The 16,091-nt window shown below is 48.6% G+C and overlaps 2 protein-coding genes across 2 annotated transcripts in view; one reads left to right on the top strand and one right to left on the bottom strand.

Annotated features, from left to right (window-relative positions):
- Positions 1–508: 508 nt before the first annotated feature.
- Positions 509–6,490, bottom strand: spred2a (sprouty related EVH1 domain containing 2a). Its single transcript, XM_008305648.1, has 6 exons — positions 6,366–6,490; positions 5,408–5,582; positions 4,658–4,826; positions 3,824–3,888; positions 1,986–2,141; positions 509–1,405 (listed from the first exon to the last, which is right to left on the bottom strand). Exons 1-6 carry the CDS (start codon positions 6,389–6,391, stop codon positions 722–724), a joined length of 1,275 nt encoding a protein of 424 aa, XP_008303870.1. The 5' UTR covers positions 6,392–6,490; the 3' UTR covers positions 509–721.
- A 3,830-nt stretch (positions 6,491–10,320) lies between these two features.
- LOC103375386 (uncharacterized) overlaps positions 10,321–16,091 on the top strand; it is a gene marked incomplete at its 3' end in the record, with an annotated part of 7,046 nt that continues 1,275 nt past the window's right edge. The window contains exons 1-6 of the mRNA XM_008305650.1: positions 10,321–10,606; positions 11,451–11,612; positions 13,215–13,346; positions 13,428–13,498; positions 14,795–14,907; positions 15,096–16,086. Coding sequence (XP_008303872.1) covers positions 10,321–10,606; positions 11,451–11,612; positions 13,215–13,346; positions 13,428–13,498; positions 14,795–14,907; positions 15,096–16,086 — 1,755 coding nt within the window. The remainder of the gene's footprint in view (positions 10,607–11,450; positions 11,613–13,214; positions 13,347–13,427; positions 13,499–14,794; positions 14,908–15,095; positions 16,087–16,091) is intronic.

The raw sequence follows: 16,091 nt of genomic DNA, 5'->3' as shown, positions 1-16,091 counted from the left end.
GGTCTCCATGCTGAGGAGTCTGTCAGCAGAGATGAAGACTGAAGGAACCAGAGATGGACTCACTTTGGTTCAGTTCCTGCTGTGGAGCCTGAAGTTAATCTGTGGATCTGAGCTGGTAGTAATCTGATATCAGAGACAGTACTCTATGGTTAGCAGTAATCTGATTACAGGTGTGTAGACTGTATGTTAATTCCACTACAGGTGAGACCTGATGTTCTCTGCAGTTAGCTGGAAAAAATGTGTGCATGTATCAGCAATCAACCAAAACGAGTTCAAAAATATCGTCCAGAATCCAGTTCCGCACCTGGAGAACACACCTGTTTATTGAAAGGTTGGGTTTGTCCTTTAGACTGAAGCGATTTGACACCATGTGATTATTTTCCTAAAACGATGTCACGGCTGATGTTCTACTGTGTGTCGGTGAGCGCTACAAACACATTCACACTGACGGACAGAACGCTGAAAAAACACCCTGAAAACACACAAATGTAAAAATATAAAGTACTTGTTTTATATATAGATTTATATATATTCATATAACTTTATATAGAAATGAGTACGTCCAGCCTTCATGAGGAGTGAAGCCTTTTGGTCCTCAGAGAACAACAGGAACCTTTCTTCTGCCTCCTTGTGGACATCGAGACAAACAACAACAACAACAGAAACGACACAGAATCACAGCCTCTGTGGCCCCGCCTCCCCTGACCCTGTGGGCGGAGCCTCAGCCCACCGCTTTGTGTTTGCCGCCGCAGCAGCGGCAGGCGACGCCGCAGCGATAACACGCCCTGAGGGGGGCGTAGCAGCACATGCAGGGCGCCAGCAGCGACAGGCCCACCAGCGCTGTCCAGCGCAGGCAGAAGCGCTCGTCGCTGGTGTCGCAGGAGCACGGGTCCGAGTAGTCGCCCTCCGGGTCCGACATGCAGTGGTACAGCAGGCTGTCGGCGCACCACATGAAGCTGACCCGCCGGATGCAGGTCTGGATGGGGTCGGGTGCTTCCTGGCAGCGCCCGCGCCCGTTGTCCTCGTGGTTGAACATGTCCTGACAGTAAACGCAGCGCGAGCGCTCGCCGTCCTCCTTCCTCCGTTTGCCTTTGGGCTGCAGGGCTCGCGGCTGCACCGTCACCACCGCCCTGCGGCCGCCCGGCTCCAGGCGGCCGGGCTTCCCGTCGCAGCCTCGCTGCACGTCGCAGCTCAGCGGGTACGGGTAGGCGTAGTCGTGTTTGGGCGGCTCGCTCTTGGTGAAGTGCACGCAGGCGTCGGGGTTGTGGGGCGGGGCGTTGCTGCGTGTGGCGTTGGCGTGGCGATAGTCCTCGTAGCCGGTGAGCCAGGAACGCTCGCGGGGGTTGATGCGTACGATGTCCTCCTCCACCTGGAAGCTGACGTGACGAGGAAACATGTGCACCGCCTGCACAGACACAGCCAGTTTAAAGTTCATCCCTCAGAACCGAGGAGACACATTTTAAATGATCCTATGACCTGACAATCATTGGTATTCAATCAACAATCAATAAATCAATAATAGAACTTCAGTGCAGTGGACAGTAGTTCTACTCCACTTCCACTGGGAGATAACAGCAGAGTTCAGCTGATCCCAGAAGGCGACTTCATCAGTTCTGGTTGGAGGTCCTGAACCTCCTCAGAGTCTCTGTCATGGTCCCGTTGCTGCTAAACTCCCACAATGCTCTCTGCTGCCACCATGAGCTGTAGTCTGTAGACGCCTCCTCTGGTCTCTAAACAGGAAGAGGCTCCACCTGGTGGAACAACCAGGTACTGCAGCTGGTCTGTGGTACATTTACTGTCCTTTGTCGTTTTACTTGTATTGAGACTTTGGTATCAAACTAGTCTCAGTGTGGCTTTGGACCTGGTTTCAGATGGTTTTTACCTTCTGTTTATGATTTCTTCGGCTTTCTTCAGCTCACTGCACAAGACCAAAGTCCAATCAATCACCTGTCAAGAACAAGAGTCTGTCAGCTGATTCTACTCACCTGGTTGAGAAAGTAGTGATCAGACGGCCGGTGCTGCTCGTAGAAATGTCCCATGATGCAGTGGTGCCGGCGGGTCTCGCAGAAGTTGGGCAGCGCCAAAGCGTGCATCGGCGGCTCTCGCTTCTGAGACGAGTTGGACGAGCTGTCGGTGGCCGTCTGGAGGACGAGGACAGACAGCAGGAAGTGAAACATCTAAAGTAACTGACCATCTTCTCCTGAAGCTACGAAGGAGAAGGTGGACCTTCATCAAACAGTTTGTGGTACAGAAATCTTAAGCAGGGATTAAGTTTAACACCGACAGACTGAAGGAAGGTCTGAATCCAAAAACATCATCCAGAGCACAGTGAAGGCGCAGACACAAATGTGTTCACAGTAACTGACTACGAAGTGAAGGCTTCAAACCCCACAAATACAAATCTAAAATCCTCCAGTGACCATCTGTAGAGGAACCTGCAGCGATGCATTGATACGACAGGAGAACACAGACCACTGACAAACAAAGACAGCTCTTCAAAATAAAACTCTCCTACAGCTCTTATAAGATTACAGGCAGCTCACAATACACACCGTGTTAAAAACAATCAGCAATCCACGCTGTCAGGACTGTTTAACCCTAAAACCGGTCAGAAGGTTTGAAGAGCATTTATCTTTAAAGAACAACAGAAAGAAGAATTTTCAGCTCTCCGATGGTCCTTGAACTAATCATGTGCAGCGTGTCAGATTCACCACATGTCAGCTTAAAAACGTGATGTTTCATCAGAATCACTTTATTCTATGAGGTGTTTCGGAAAAGTTCCAGGACTGGTGTCACAACAGACAGATTTCAAATCCAGATTACCAGTGTTCTCCTTCCCAGTAACCCTCCTGGAGTCCACCACCCTCCTCCAGCCTTCTCTTCACGCCGCCATGCACTCCTGGAAGGATTCTTCCAGGATCCTCTCAGCTCCGTCCTCACAGCCATCTTGATGTCGTCCACGTCTTCTAAGCGGGTCTCCTTGATGAGCCCTTGAGCTTGGGGAGGAGGAACCAACCCCACGGAGCCAGGTGGGGTGAGTAGGGAGGAGATGTTCTTCTCAGCAGGAGCTGTGGGATGCTCAGGGCGCTGTGAGCAGGTTGTCATGGTGACGCAGCCTCCACTGGTCCTGACTCAACTCTGCCTCTTCTGGATGAAGCAAACGCTGCAGGACCTCTGTAGACGAGCTGGTTGATGGTCTGAAGGGGAACCTCCTGGTTTGGGTTTGAAACATATGTGTTGTGACACCAGTCCTGGAACTTTTCCGACACACCTCGCATGTGCCTCAAAAAGGAACAACTTCTGTGAATCCGATTCAGATGAACTGCAGGCAGTGTTCCCACAGAGCAGAGAGGAGACAAGTGTGGAACCTAATCAAAGATGTAAATACATCTATTAAAATACCGACAGTCATAATTACTATCTATAGCACGTGGAGCCTTGGAGTTGAATAAATATTCAGAGGATTCCTGCTGACAGAAGACGTCTCTGAGTTCTGTCTCCTCCTTCATGTTCTGGTTCCACAGAGCTGCAGGACTTTATGCTACAGAGGAACACGAACCTCAGACGAGACGGAGCAGAACAGGGAGGCAGCCGATAACATTTAACCTTCTGAACTCTAAGCAGCACCAAACACAAAGAGACACAAAGAACACAATCAGAGCCACGAAGCTGCAGCAGCCAGAGACCAACACCTACAAACACACAGACGGAACACTCAGCTCCAAACTAACTGGGTCAAAACCGGTCTGACGGAGGGACAGACAGTTTAAAGCTGAAAAACAGCCGAGTCTCAGAGCTCTGAAGAGGAACCAGAACTCCTCACCGTGAAGACGTCGTCATCTCCGAGCTCCGCCTCGTTCTGCAGCGTGGACGAGGACGTGGTCGACCCTGCAGAACAGACGCAGAACAGACGGAATGAACTCCCGGCAGCTCTGCTCATGTTCACCTTCTGTAACCGGCACAAGATCACCAGATGTAAGACACTCAAAGAGGCACGAGGTTCCTCACTGAACCAGGTGGGTCTGGACCCAACCTGAAAGTGGTTCCTTAAAGAACCTATTTCTGCTAATGTTAGTTGGAGCATCATTTAAGGAACCATTTCTGATGGTTCTTTGAGGCACCTTTGGGTAATTTAAAGGATGTTTGTTCCTTAAAGAACCTATTTCTGCTACTGTGTGTTGGAGCACCATCTATGGAGCTTAAAGGAATCATATATTGATGGTTCTATTTGGCACCTTTGACAGCTCTTTATGGTTCCTTAAAGAACCTGTTTTTGCTAAAGTCCTTTTTAGGGACAATTACTGTGCCTCAAAGAACCATTTCTTGAATTTGACTTTTGGGGGATCTTTAAAGAACCTCGTGCTAAAAGGTTCTTTGTTCTCTGTCTTTAATGATCTGAACACACAGAGTCCGTTTAAACTAAATGAGAAAAAGATTTAAACAGATTCAAGAATATTCCAAGAAATGACTTGATGAAGGTTGCATCCCACAGAACACGTCAGCTGTGTCAGAAGTGAAATGATTTCTGCAGGTACGGTGCAGCAGGACCGGTTCTTGTCGTGGAGCTTTATTTGCTGGACTCAGGTGTTTGTCAGAAACCGTCCAATCAGAATGGAGCTTTACAGGTGGACGTTACTGAAGCTACAGGTGAGGTTACCTTCCGTCAGGTCCTCCAGAGCCTTCCTCACCCCGCGGTCGAAGGCTCGGGCGTCGGCCGGGCTCTGGAAGGTCAGTCCACACTTCCTGTTGTCCACCTTCCAGTGGTGGAACGTGGGCGTGGCCTTCGTGTAAACCAGGTCTTTCTTTAGGAAACACTCCAGGATCACCTGAACATCACAACAGAAAGTTGAATTTCTTTGATTATTTGTTTCACAAAAATGAAAAAAAAAAAAAAAGCAGGAGGCATCACGTCCAGCATGGTTCCAGATGTTAAACCCTGGAGCTACTGTGGTCTCCTCATCCTGCAGATGCTGAACTATCTCCATGTTCTCATCAGCTGGACAGAGATGTTCCACCATCAGCTGAATGTATACTGGCTCCTCTGCTCACTGTCTGCTGCAGCTCTTTGAATAAGACGTGACATCAGTGATTTTAATGACATAAACTTTTGATTTTCTTTGGTTCATTTTTAAATCAGACAATATAGAATAGAGTGGGTTTGATTAAATCTGCTGATTTGGTTAAAGTTCTTGATGGAACCACAAGTCACTGATGAGTAGTTCAAGAACTGTCAGAAAATAGAAAATCTGACAATGTTTTTTGAGAGAAGTTGGGTTTTGGGTTTCAGAGGGTCGATATAACCTGAATGATCTCTGTTTATACGGACATTAAAGGCCCGGGGCCTCTGATCTAAGTGACTGTTGCCGTATGAGGAGGACAGGCCGCCACATGCAGCCTGAGCACCGACCTGCCGGTCCTTCAGACGCTCTCCGTGGATCAGGAACGTGTTGCGTCCCAGCAGCTCGGCCGGCAGCAGCCTGCAGACGCCCACCCGGCTCAGGCAGCCGTCCTGCGCCAGCCAGCCGCCGCTGGAGTCGTCTCTGGTCATCACCACGGCTTTGACTCGCACAATGTAGCTGTCACTGCAGAGACACCAACACTTAGTGCTGCCGAGGCTTCAGGAGCCTCCTCAGACTAGCAGGAGGGTTACATGTTCCCACCATGTTCTGTTCAGGAGGAGGTTGGGGTGGATGGAGGGCAGAGTCCAGCCTGACTCCACATGACTGCTGCCTGCTCTGCCACCAGCAGCCAGAGCGGTCTGACGGAGAGGCGTGGTCGGACCGCTCTGTGAGAACGGTCTGACAGCAAGCATTACATCTGAAAACACTCCATCCTGTTTCCATGGTCACCGACGCAACACACACACACACACACAGACTCACACACACACACACACACACACACACTCAGTGTGATTCAGCCTGCCTGTCAAACAGATGCTGTGTGTGTAGCATGACTCATCACTGCTTTTGCTGACAGTGTGCAGCGACACACACACACACACACACACACACACACACACACACACACATACACACACACCTTAAAAATGACAAAATTCTGCGAAATGACACAAATCGTGTTTGCTGCTTCATCGACAGTTAATCAGTCAGCGGACTGATGGAGGTTCTCCAGGTTCTCCAGGTTCTCCAGGTTCTGGAGGACCTCTGCAGACCTCCGCCTGCTGCTGCCTCCTACCGTGATGAACATGATGAACATGATGAAGATGAACATGACCCCCATGACAGCACATCGGACCACGTGATGTGGATTTTGCACAAACCCGCGCCAACGCGCATCCAGTGTGATGAAGCGGCGCGGTGTGTGCGTGCGTGTGTGTGTGTGTGCGCGCGTGTGTCACTCACTCGTCTGGGCGCGTGTCCTCGTTCATGTTTTCCGTTTCACCTCCGGTAATGAGCAGCTCCCGCCGCGGCAGCTCGGTTCGGTGTCTTCATGTTTCCGCCTTGCAGCAGCGGCGGCTCCGGTTCGGTCCTTTAATCCCGGTGAGCGTGTCCTCGTCCTCCCGGTTCTCCCGGTTCTGCCGGTTCTGCTGTCCGTCCTCAGCCCCCGGAGCGCATCGCCGCCCTGCTCCTCCTCCTCCTGCCCCGGCGGACCGGGCTGGGACGCGGTGGCCGAGGATGGAGCGCTGCTGTCGGTGAGGATCCCGCCGGAGCCCCGGTGCTCTACTCCATGTTGGATCCAGGGAGGAGTGACGTCAGACCCGAAGGACCGCAGAGTCACGTGTTCTCAGCAATAACAACAACAACAATATCAACAACAATCAGAAAAACAACAACAATAATGTTCAGTGTGACACAGTAGTATTCACGGTAAGGACGGTAACCATCACAACAACAACAACAACAACAACAACAACAACAGCAGCAGCAGCAGGACTGGAGGCAGCACTGGGACACTGAGCAGGACCCTGATTCTGTGTGTAAGCGGAGTTTTTTGGTCTTTGGGGTGTTCGGTGTTCCGTCCTCAGCTCGTTTCTGTTTAGTGCTTATTAATGACTAATGACTAATAATGGCTGCCATTGCCGGTTCCTCCGGTGTGGCCTGTGATTGGCTGACATGATGTTTTGTCGTCATAACAAACCCTCCACCGGATGAAGGTCTGAAACCTCCTGAATGAATGTATTTCTACAGGAGTCTGTCTGAACCTCCTGATTCTCCATTTCTGTTCCTGAGGATCCTTTGTGGGCGGGGCATCAGAGTCAGAGCTTCTCATTGGACAGCTACCAGCCACCTGTGCAGGTATGAAGGCTGCTTCCTGCTGCTCTGTAAGGCTTCCAGGGAACCTTTGGTGGGTCTGTGTTTCCTCACAGGGAAACTTCCTGCTTTTCAACATGCACATTTCACACAATCCATCCATCATCTCTACACCTTCATCCTCACCAGGGTCATGGGGGGCTGGAGTCTATCCCAGCTGACTCAGGGTGAAGGCAGGTTCACCTGGACAGGTAACCAGTCTATCACAGGGCTACACTTAGAGACAGACAACCAAGCACACTCACATTCACACCTACACATTTCACACGATGAAGACTTGACTCGAGTCTCTTTGTGCTCATTCTGCATCTTTTTTAAAAATGTGTTTTGTGTACAGAAGCCCTCCTGAGACCTGGACTAGAAGCAGGATCTGGGGTTAGCGAGGTAGCTTCAGGTTAAATCCTGGGTGTTTGGTCCTACGACGGTGGTTCTCTTCTTACCGGGTCTATCGCCATGGTAACTTAGCTGAACGGCTAACCTGCTCCGCAGCAGGTTCTGCTGGAGGTTGAGATCACTGGTATGAAAACACCTCCACTGGAAACCAGTTCTCTCCCATAAAACTTCAGAAGAAGCAGAAAACGAAGCAGTTGATAACCACCGTCGTAGGACCGGTTATCCTGAGTGGGCTGTTCGGGTCAGTCGATCGGATCTCTGCCAGAGATCCTGGGATGTTGGTCTGGCGTCTCGTCCAGGCCCCTGAGCTCATGCTTTCTGTCCAGAATACAAACTAGAGTAGAGACGAGCAGAACAGAGAGGAGCTGGCTGGACTGAACACCACCAGGTGTGTTTGCTGTACAGGTGAGCTGGGCGGAGTCGGGATGGAGGGACAGTGGCAGTACATCCCATAATACACGGTGAGTGGTGCTGGCCTCAGCGCAGCGGGTCATCAGCAATGATCCGGTTTATGGTACCACTGATTCTGGGAGTTACTGATCACATTCAGAGTCGATCAGGTTCTGCAGAATCAGTGTCCTCTGCAGAACCCTGGAATCTGTTTTCAGACAGTTTGTGTGTTTTTGTGATTTTACACGTTTTTGTGGTGAATGTTGTGTCTTTGTGATGATTTTGCTTGTTTTTACGGAGACTTTTTGTCTTTTTATGTGGATTTTGTGTTTTTTTGTGATGATTTTGCAGCTTTGTCATGATTTTGTGTCTTTTTGTGGTAATTTTGTGTCTTTCGCTCATGGTTTTCTTTGTTTTTGTGGTGATTTTGTCTCTCTTATGTGGATTTTGTGTTTTTCTTCTGGTGGTTTTGTGTATTTTTTGTCAGGTTTGTCAGGTTTTTTTGTGACGATTTTACCATGATTTTGTGTCTTCTTTGTGTTTTTTTCCACCTGAACACATGGAGAAGCCCGTCTGTCCTGCTCACTGACTTCAGAGCTTCTTGGTCTCTAATTAAACCTGAATCCTCTGAGCTGAGTCTGATAAATCAGAGATTCACTTAAACCATCTGGTTTCTGTGTTCTGACTCTGTCACTGCCTCATTTTTATTCACTTTATCAATTCCTCCAAGAAACATCAGATCGTGTTTTTTTTTACCATTGATGTGTAAATTAATACCTTTTTCTGTGATTTTAATCGTTTTATCTGTAATAGACCAGCTGTAGTACCTGGTTGTACCACCAGGTGGAGCCTCTCACAACGTTTACCCATAGCCAAGTATTCACTAAATTGGATCTACGTTTTCAAAAAGAGACTCTGAGGAGGTTCATGACCTCCAACCAGAGTTACCGTGTTGCAGACAAACTGGGATCAACAGAGGTCCTGGATCAGTGACACACGGACCAGGAAACTCAAAGACAGAACAGATGATAGTAAATCTGCCATTAATCAATTATTTATTGGTGATGCTGCTCATGATTGAAGGTTAGCATCCCTGCTGTTCTGCCACAGACTGAGGTCTCCAGTTGAAACAGCGAGTGGCTGCAGACAGAAACAAGGATCAGTGGAGGTGAAAGTCATCAGCTCAAAATGGATCTCGATCTGTGCCATTGGATCAGAACATGCGACAGTAGCAGCCCATCACGGTGTAACCAGAGTTCACAGCAGAGTCCAACAAACTAAACATCTCCAAGTTGTCTTTATTAAAGACAAGGCGGGTGATGAGCAGTTAGAACGTTTCTTTGGGAAACTGCATCAAGTAGATTTGTGCTAAAAAGGCAGAGTTTTAAATGACTGTAAAATAAAGGAGGCTGTGATTCCGTAAAGTTCAGCCTTTCTGTTGATTCAGCTCCATCTAGTTCATTCAAATCAACACTTGGGAGGAACCAGAGATCAGATGTGATCATCAGACGTCTTCAGGTTTCCGTCTTCAGACTCTGAGGAGGGAAACAGGAAGACTTACACATAGTTCCTCCTCAGTGGACCTGCTGATCCTCAGAGTCTCCCAGATGCTCCTCACCTCTTTCATCTTGCTCTTAAAACCAGTTTGGAGACGACATCCTGCAGATCTTCTTCTGCAGGAAGCTTTAATGTTGCTGATTTCTGACGAGCGGCTCTGAGCTGACTGACGGCTTCCCGTCCCTCTTCAGGGGATTCTGTAAACCGGCCTCTCTGTGTGATGAGCTGCTGCTGGCTTCCTCGTGAGACGCTAAAAAATGCAGAAAGAGCCGCAGAAAGGCATCATGAGAGTCACATCTGAGGAGGGTTCACTGTGTGACACTGTAACGTCCTACAGATCGACCAGGCAGCGAACGCAGCACGTTGAAGACGATTCAGATCAAAGTTGGAAACTTCTTCCAGACTCTTACTTCGTTGTGTTGCATCAACCCCATGTTGTGTAATTTTACCTCAAACCACAACTTCAAAATGAAGGCTGTGACTGATCAGACTGGTTTCTGCAGTTTTACTTCCAGTCCGTTAATAAACAGCTAAACTACTTGACAGACGGATTCCCATTAAAAATAACGCTGACACCTTGTGGCCAAAACCTGCCTCAGCAGCCAGAAAACAAGCAGACGCTCTAAAGAAGCAAAGAACAAGGAGTGAATACAGACATCAGAACCACAGTCACATGAACACGTGTGAGAATGAGCAGCTGTGAGTCATGTCCTCTGCAGAAGCTTCTGACGTCAGCGCTGGAGGTGTTAGATTGGAGCAGAGGAGTTCTGAACCAGGTTCATCTCAACGAACTGACCCGCTGACAAACCAGGAGCCCCGAGAGAGTCACAACCTCTCCATCAGAACCTCTTCATCAGAATCTCTCCATCAGAACCTCTTCATCAGAATCTCTCCATCAGAACCTCTCCATCAGAACCTCTTCATCAGAATCTCTCCATCAGAACCTCTCCATCAGAACCTCTCCATCAGGACCAATGGGACAGGTGTTACAGGTGTGGAGGAGGTCCGAACAGCTTTTGTGCTGTCGGATCAGCACCACCATCTGATGTTTCCTTCCAAAACTGCACATCCCACCGGACTCTGGGTTAGTCTCTGGACCTTCAGACCTCAGCGTGTATCTGCTTCATGAATATGTTCCAGCTGCGCTCAGCCATCTTCTGTCAAACACCAGCGTTTGGCAGAAACAGCTTTACATGCAAATAATCTGATCACACGGCCCACAGTTCTACAGAAAGTCTGCAGCCGGAGTGAATCTCTGCAGTTTAACAGAAATATTTCAGTTCAGGAAAAGACTGAAGCTACTGTCGGCTCATGCTGACAGCAGGTCACCAGATTCAGACTGCAAACTCTGTTCAAGTGTCTCCATCCTGAAGGTCTTTCAGAGAAATGGCTTTAATTTGGGGTTATAAAGCTCTAACTGAGTTTCCCTCTACATTCAAACACAAGGTGCCTCTTTTTGTAATTCTGTTGTTTTGGGTTTATTTATGGTCTCATAATTATTACAAAACAGCTGCTCAGATTTAACTATAGCTATTCATGCTTTTGCTGGATTATTTTTTAATCAAAATAAACTTAAAAATAAATTAAATATGTATAATAAAAGCTACTGTTTTGTTTTTAATCTAATAACTCCGCAGATGAACTTGAACGCACCGTACAGTTGTTTGCGTTTCCCCGCTGGACATTTTCCGAGCAGCTCCGTTGCTCCTGAACGCACCACAGAAAGGAATTGTGGGAAGAAGAAACATGGCGGGACGTTCAAACCCTCCGCCGCCAGTCAGAGCCTACAAACAAACACCGTGAGCATAACGACGTGCCGCCCGGTTAACACCGCAGACTCCGCCGGATCCCCGCCCGCCATGAACGGAGGCCGGGGGGTCGAAGCTCCTCCGGCCGGTCCGACAGGCTCCCCGCGGCGGGCAGCCAGACCCCGAGCGAACCGCCTGAGCCGCAGACAGACCCAGGCGGAGGAGGACTCTCCGAGGAGGCCGCCGTCAGGTGAGCCGCCCGCCCCTCTTCCTTTACGGGTGTTGTCGCGGGTTGAAGCCGCTGACGCCAAACTTTATTCACATATCTGCCAATTTTAGGTTTTCATGTATTTTCCTCAAATAACCCTCCTCTCCAAACATGTCGCTTCCCTCCGGAGGGTTCACACTTTAAATCGGCGTAGAACAAAATCACCAACCTGCAGCTGAATATCTAGAAATGCATTTTGAATAACAGGATTAAAGATGACCGCTGGCGACTGGCCGCCCGCTCGGCTCGACCGCTGACCATGAACCGAACACCAAACTACATTCAATTTTGTGACAATTTAAAGTTTTCTCGTTTATTTCAAAGATGACCTGCCTTTTATACCGTCCTCAAATATGTGTTTGCAATCCGCTGGGTTCAAACTTTAATTCGGCTCGAAACAAATTAAGATCTACCAGTTAAGGTACTGTAAGAAACCATCAACAGCCTCCTGTGTGTTTCTGCAGTCAATAATCAACTGATTAATGTCAGCTATTTAATTAATCTCCAACCACTTTGATAATCTGTTAATCAGTTTATGTGATTTTAAAATCCGTCTAAGTTCTCTGGTTTCAGCTCCTTCAGTGAATGTTTTCTGGGTTCTTTCCTCTGTGACGGTAAACTGAACATCTTTGGACTGAACAGGACATTTGAGGAACTCTGATCCACATGTTCTGTATGTTCTGACATTTTCTGGCCAACAAATGAACGATTCATCAGACAAACAACCAACAGGTGGATCGACGGTGAGATGACTTGTAGTTGCAGTTGGATTCTCGCTGTGGTTCGAGGATTTCACAAAGCAGATCTGTGATTTCAGCAAGAGACACTCCAATGAAATCTCTATTGTTTGACCTCTAAAGCAGAAACTAACAGTTATTGTCATTCATGGTAAATCTGCTTATTTGTTCTCTGAAATATCACAGGCTGGTGAGAAGTCCCACCACAGCGTGTTAAAGCGTCAGCAGATGTCCATAAAACAGAGCAGCTATCAGTTAGCATCTAGAACTGCAACTCAGCATCAGTAAGGTGTCAACTAGCAAATTAAGCTCCAGTTTCTCAGTTTGACTAATTAAGAAGAAGAAGAAGAAGAAGAACTGTGAAAAGCAGCTTCTTCAGTGAATGTTTTCTGGTTTCGTTCCTCTGTGACTATTCAACTGAAGATCTTTGGACTGAACAAGACGGAGGATAGGATAATTACTTTATTGATCCTTTTACAGGAAATTACGTCTTACAGCAGCTTAATTAAGAGAAAAACACAGACAACCACACAAGACGTGAGACACTGACAGCACCACAAAATATAAAACAAAGTATACAATATGAAATAAAATAAAAATACGATAAATAAACAGGTACCCAGCGTTCAAAGGATGGATTTTAAAAACGCATCTACATACCGAGTCAAAGTTATGCAGCCATGTGGTTTTATTGCACGTTATAGAGTCTGATGCTGCGTTCAGTCCTGCATTCTGGAGGAAACTCTGATCCTCATCGTTTCCATCATAATCGGCGGTGAGGATGATGGTTGTTGCAGCCGGTTTACGGCCGAGCAGTGAAACGTTGGTTGTGTTCTCTGTGGTCCAGACTTTAAGACGCCCACCAGAGTGCTGAGGTCCAGGCCAGCGGCTGGTTTCAGCGCAGACTCTCCTCAGAATGACGGTGACCTCCAGCAGGACATCATCTGGGACGCCGCCTCGCCGTCGCCTCGCAGACTCGGTGAGCTGAACGTTTCTGTTTCCTGTTCGGGGGCTCTGTGGGGTTTGGAGGAGCTGCAGGTGACTCTGCTGTCGTCTTCAGGTAAAAGAGGTAAAAAGCAAACCGCTGGCGTCGTGGACATCTCAGAGATCGTCAGCAGGATCGCTCCGAAGGTCAGTGATGGCTGAAGTTCTGCTGCTCTGGCTGCTTATTGATCCGGTGCTTCAACAGAACTTTTATCGGTTCTTCTGTTCTTTCAAAGAGAAAAACAACATAAACGGAACACAGAATAAACATTCCTTTACGTTCTCTGTCTGTTCTATTTCCCCCTTTTGTTTTTTACTTTGAAGTTTTAAACTGGATGCAGTCACTCGGTCGCCTTCGTCAGGATCCGTTTGTGGTGTTCTGGGGCTGTTAATAAAATAAAAGTTGTTCACATATGAAACACTTCACCAGACAGCAAGAGTCTGACCAGGTGCTGCCTCACAGCTAGCTAACCAACAGTGGTCCAGCTCTGAGTAGCTCCGCCCCCTCACTGCTTCCAGGTGAACCAATCAGAATCAGCAGCTGCCTCTCAGTCCTCTGGGTTCGTTTACTCTCTACAGCTGCTTCTGCTAAACTCTGAAATGTCTGAACCACGAGCAAAAGTCACCAAATGTTCTGCTGTTAGAGTGAACACAAGAGTCTTCATGCAGGAGCTGAACACCCAGCGGATTACTGGGATTACTGGGAGTACTGGGAGTACTGCTGGTCCTCACAACTATAGGAGGATCCTCAGTGTTAGCACACTGTGCAGCTAATGTGGCTAACGTTAGCTTTGATGGTCAGAGCTCTGTGGGAACCAGTAAACCAGGACACGGTGGTTCAGGGTCTAATCCAGACCAGTAAACCAGGACCGGGTGGTTCATTGTCTAATCTAAACTTAACCAGCATCACTTCATCTAAACCTGATTTTATGACGCCGTCTGACAAACTCACCAAACGCAGGAGTTCAGAACCACCATGAGCTGAGAGTTCCCTCAGATTTACTGTGAGATGATCCTCAGAGAGGAAGTCAGAGGATACAAAGTCCTGCTGTCACTCACTCATCTGTCAATCAGTCTTCTTCCTGAAGGGGGCGGGGCCAACAGCAGCAGGGGGCGGGGCCAGTAGCATAATACTTTATTGATCTCCCTTTGGGGGAAATTTACACATCAGTGTAAGTAATAAATTATTATTATTATTATTAATATTATTATTATTAATATATTTATTATTATTATTATTGTTGTTGTTGTTAATAATAATAATAATAATAATAATAATAATAATAATAAATACAGCCACAGACACTGACAGAGTTCAGAATAAAACCAGGACTCTTGAGTCGTGGAGGAACGAAGCATCTCTGACTTTGATGAATCTGCTGGAAGCAGGAGCTAGGTGGAGCTGTTAATCTGCTGTTGGTGATCTTCTCGTGTCTCGTGCAGCACGGCAGGCCGACGGTTGCCGAGCCGACGCTGCAGCAGTGGATCGGAGACAGCGCCACCATCCCCTGCACTCCAGACCTTCAGCCTCCCAGACCCAGGAAGAAGTCCCCGAGGCACGACACTTTCATGTTTCTACCGCTCCTGGCTGCTTTGGGTTCTTGGTGAATGTTTTTTAGACAACACTGTCACACCCGCCTGGGGGTTTTGCCTTTCAGAGGGCTAGTTATGGGTATTTTCCAGAACCAGGATCCAGGATGGAGGCATCAGTACATTCAGCTCATGGTGTGTTTGTTTGTCGCAGGCCCAACGCGGTGGAAGATCTGCTGAAACTCGCCCGGCAGTTTGACCTGAACTTGTTCCATCAGGACGAAGAGGAAGAAGAAGAGGAGAACCAGAACCAGCAGAACCCGGAGCTGCTGTCGGAGGAAGTTCTGGTGTTCGGCAGCACAGCTGCTCGGCCTGATGTCCAGCTTCGTCTGGATCAGCACCTGGAGGACGATCTGGACCTCCTGTTTGACGGACCGACCCAACAGGTGAGCAGACACCTGAGTCAGGCGTCACCAGTTGGAGCTGCTCTCGCTTCGTCTCGCGGTCCAACCGAGTTCGAGGACGACTGGGAAAACGACGACCTGTTAAATGACTCTTTGTTGCTGGAGATGACCCAGAATCCGCAGAACTTTGCCGCCCCAAAGCACTGCTCCACCCAGAAACCCAACCAGGTGACTCCTGCTGCCGCCGGCGCCACCAGCCAACCGGCTGGATCCAGAGTAGGAAAGGAGAACCTGTGGCCGAGACCCACATTCAAACTGGAGACTCATCCTGGTTTCTCAGCCAGAGGAATCCTGACCGATACCAGAACCGAGCAGCAGAACTCGGGAACAACAGCTAGAGACGGCAGGTTTCCAGATGAGTCCGGGTCTCAGCTCACCAAGGACACGTGTTGGTGGAACACAGTGAAGCCAGAACCACAGAATCCAGAGGTTCATCAGAAGCTTTCTGCTGGAAGCTCCAAGTCTGCTGCTTCATCCACAACTCAGAGGAAACCTGCTGCCTCCAGCAACCTGGACCAGGACCTGGACCAGGACCTGGACTCTTTGTTCTCCTTGGACCCGGTGTGGGACGACCCGACTGACGATGACCTGCTGTGTGAAATGTGTGAGCACCTGGAGAACCAGATCCACGGTTTGGACAAAGTGCTGTCCAATCAGAGAGCAGCTCTGCAGCCGACCAGCAGAACCTGGGACAACCCGATCCAGCCGCCTCAGAAACACTCTGCTGGTCCCAGTGGTCCTGCTGG

The sequence above is a fragment of the Stegastes partitus genome, unplaced genomic scaffold (assembly GCF_000690725.1).
Source record: "Stegastes partitus isolate 25-593 unplaced genomic scaffold, Stegastes_partitus-1.0.2 Scaffold2575, whole genome shotgun sequence".
NCBI lineage: Eukaryota > Metazoa > Chordata > Actinopteri > Pomacentridae > Stegastes > Stegastes partitus.
The sequence above is the reverse complement of the archived record's forward strand: the minus strand, read 5'-3'. Positions and strand labels throughout refer to the sequence as shown.

What these genes read in the sequence shown, in the direction of transcription:
- spred2a (XM_008305648.1), bottom strand. Translation starts at nt 6,391, where the DNA reads ATGAACGAGGACACGCGCCCAGACGA. An exon ending in GAGGACACGCGCCCAGACGA is followed by an intron (nt 5,583 to 6,365) that starts GTGAGTGACACA and finishes GTGTCTCTGCAG; the next exon opens with TGACAGCTACATTGTGCGAG. An exon ending in AGCGTCTGAAGGACCGGCAG is followed by an intron (nt 4,827 to 5,407) that starts GTCGGTGCTCAG and finishes TGTGATGTTCAG; the next exon opens with GTGATCCTGGAGTGTTTCCT.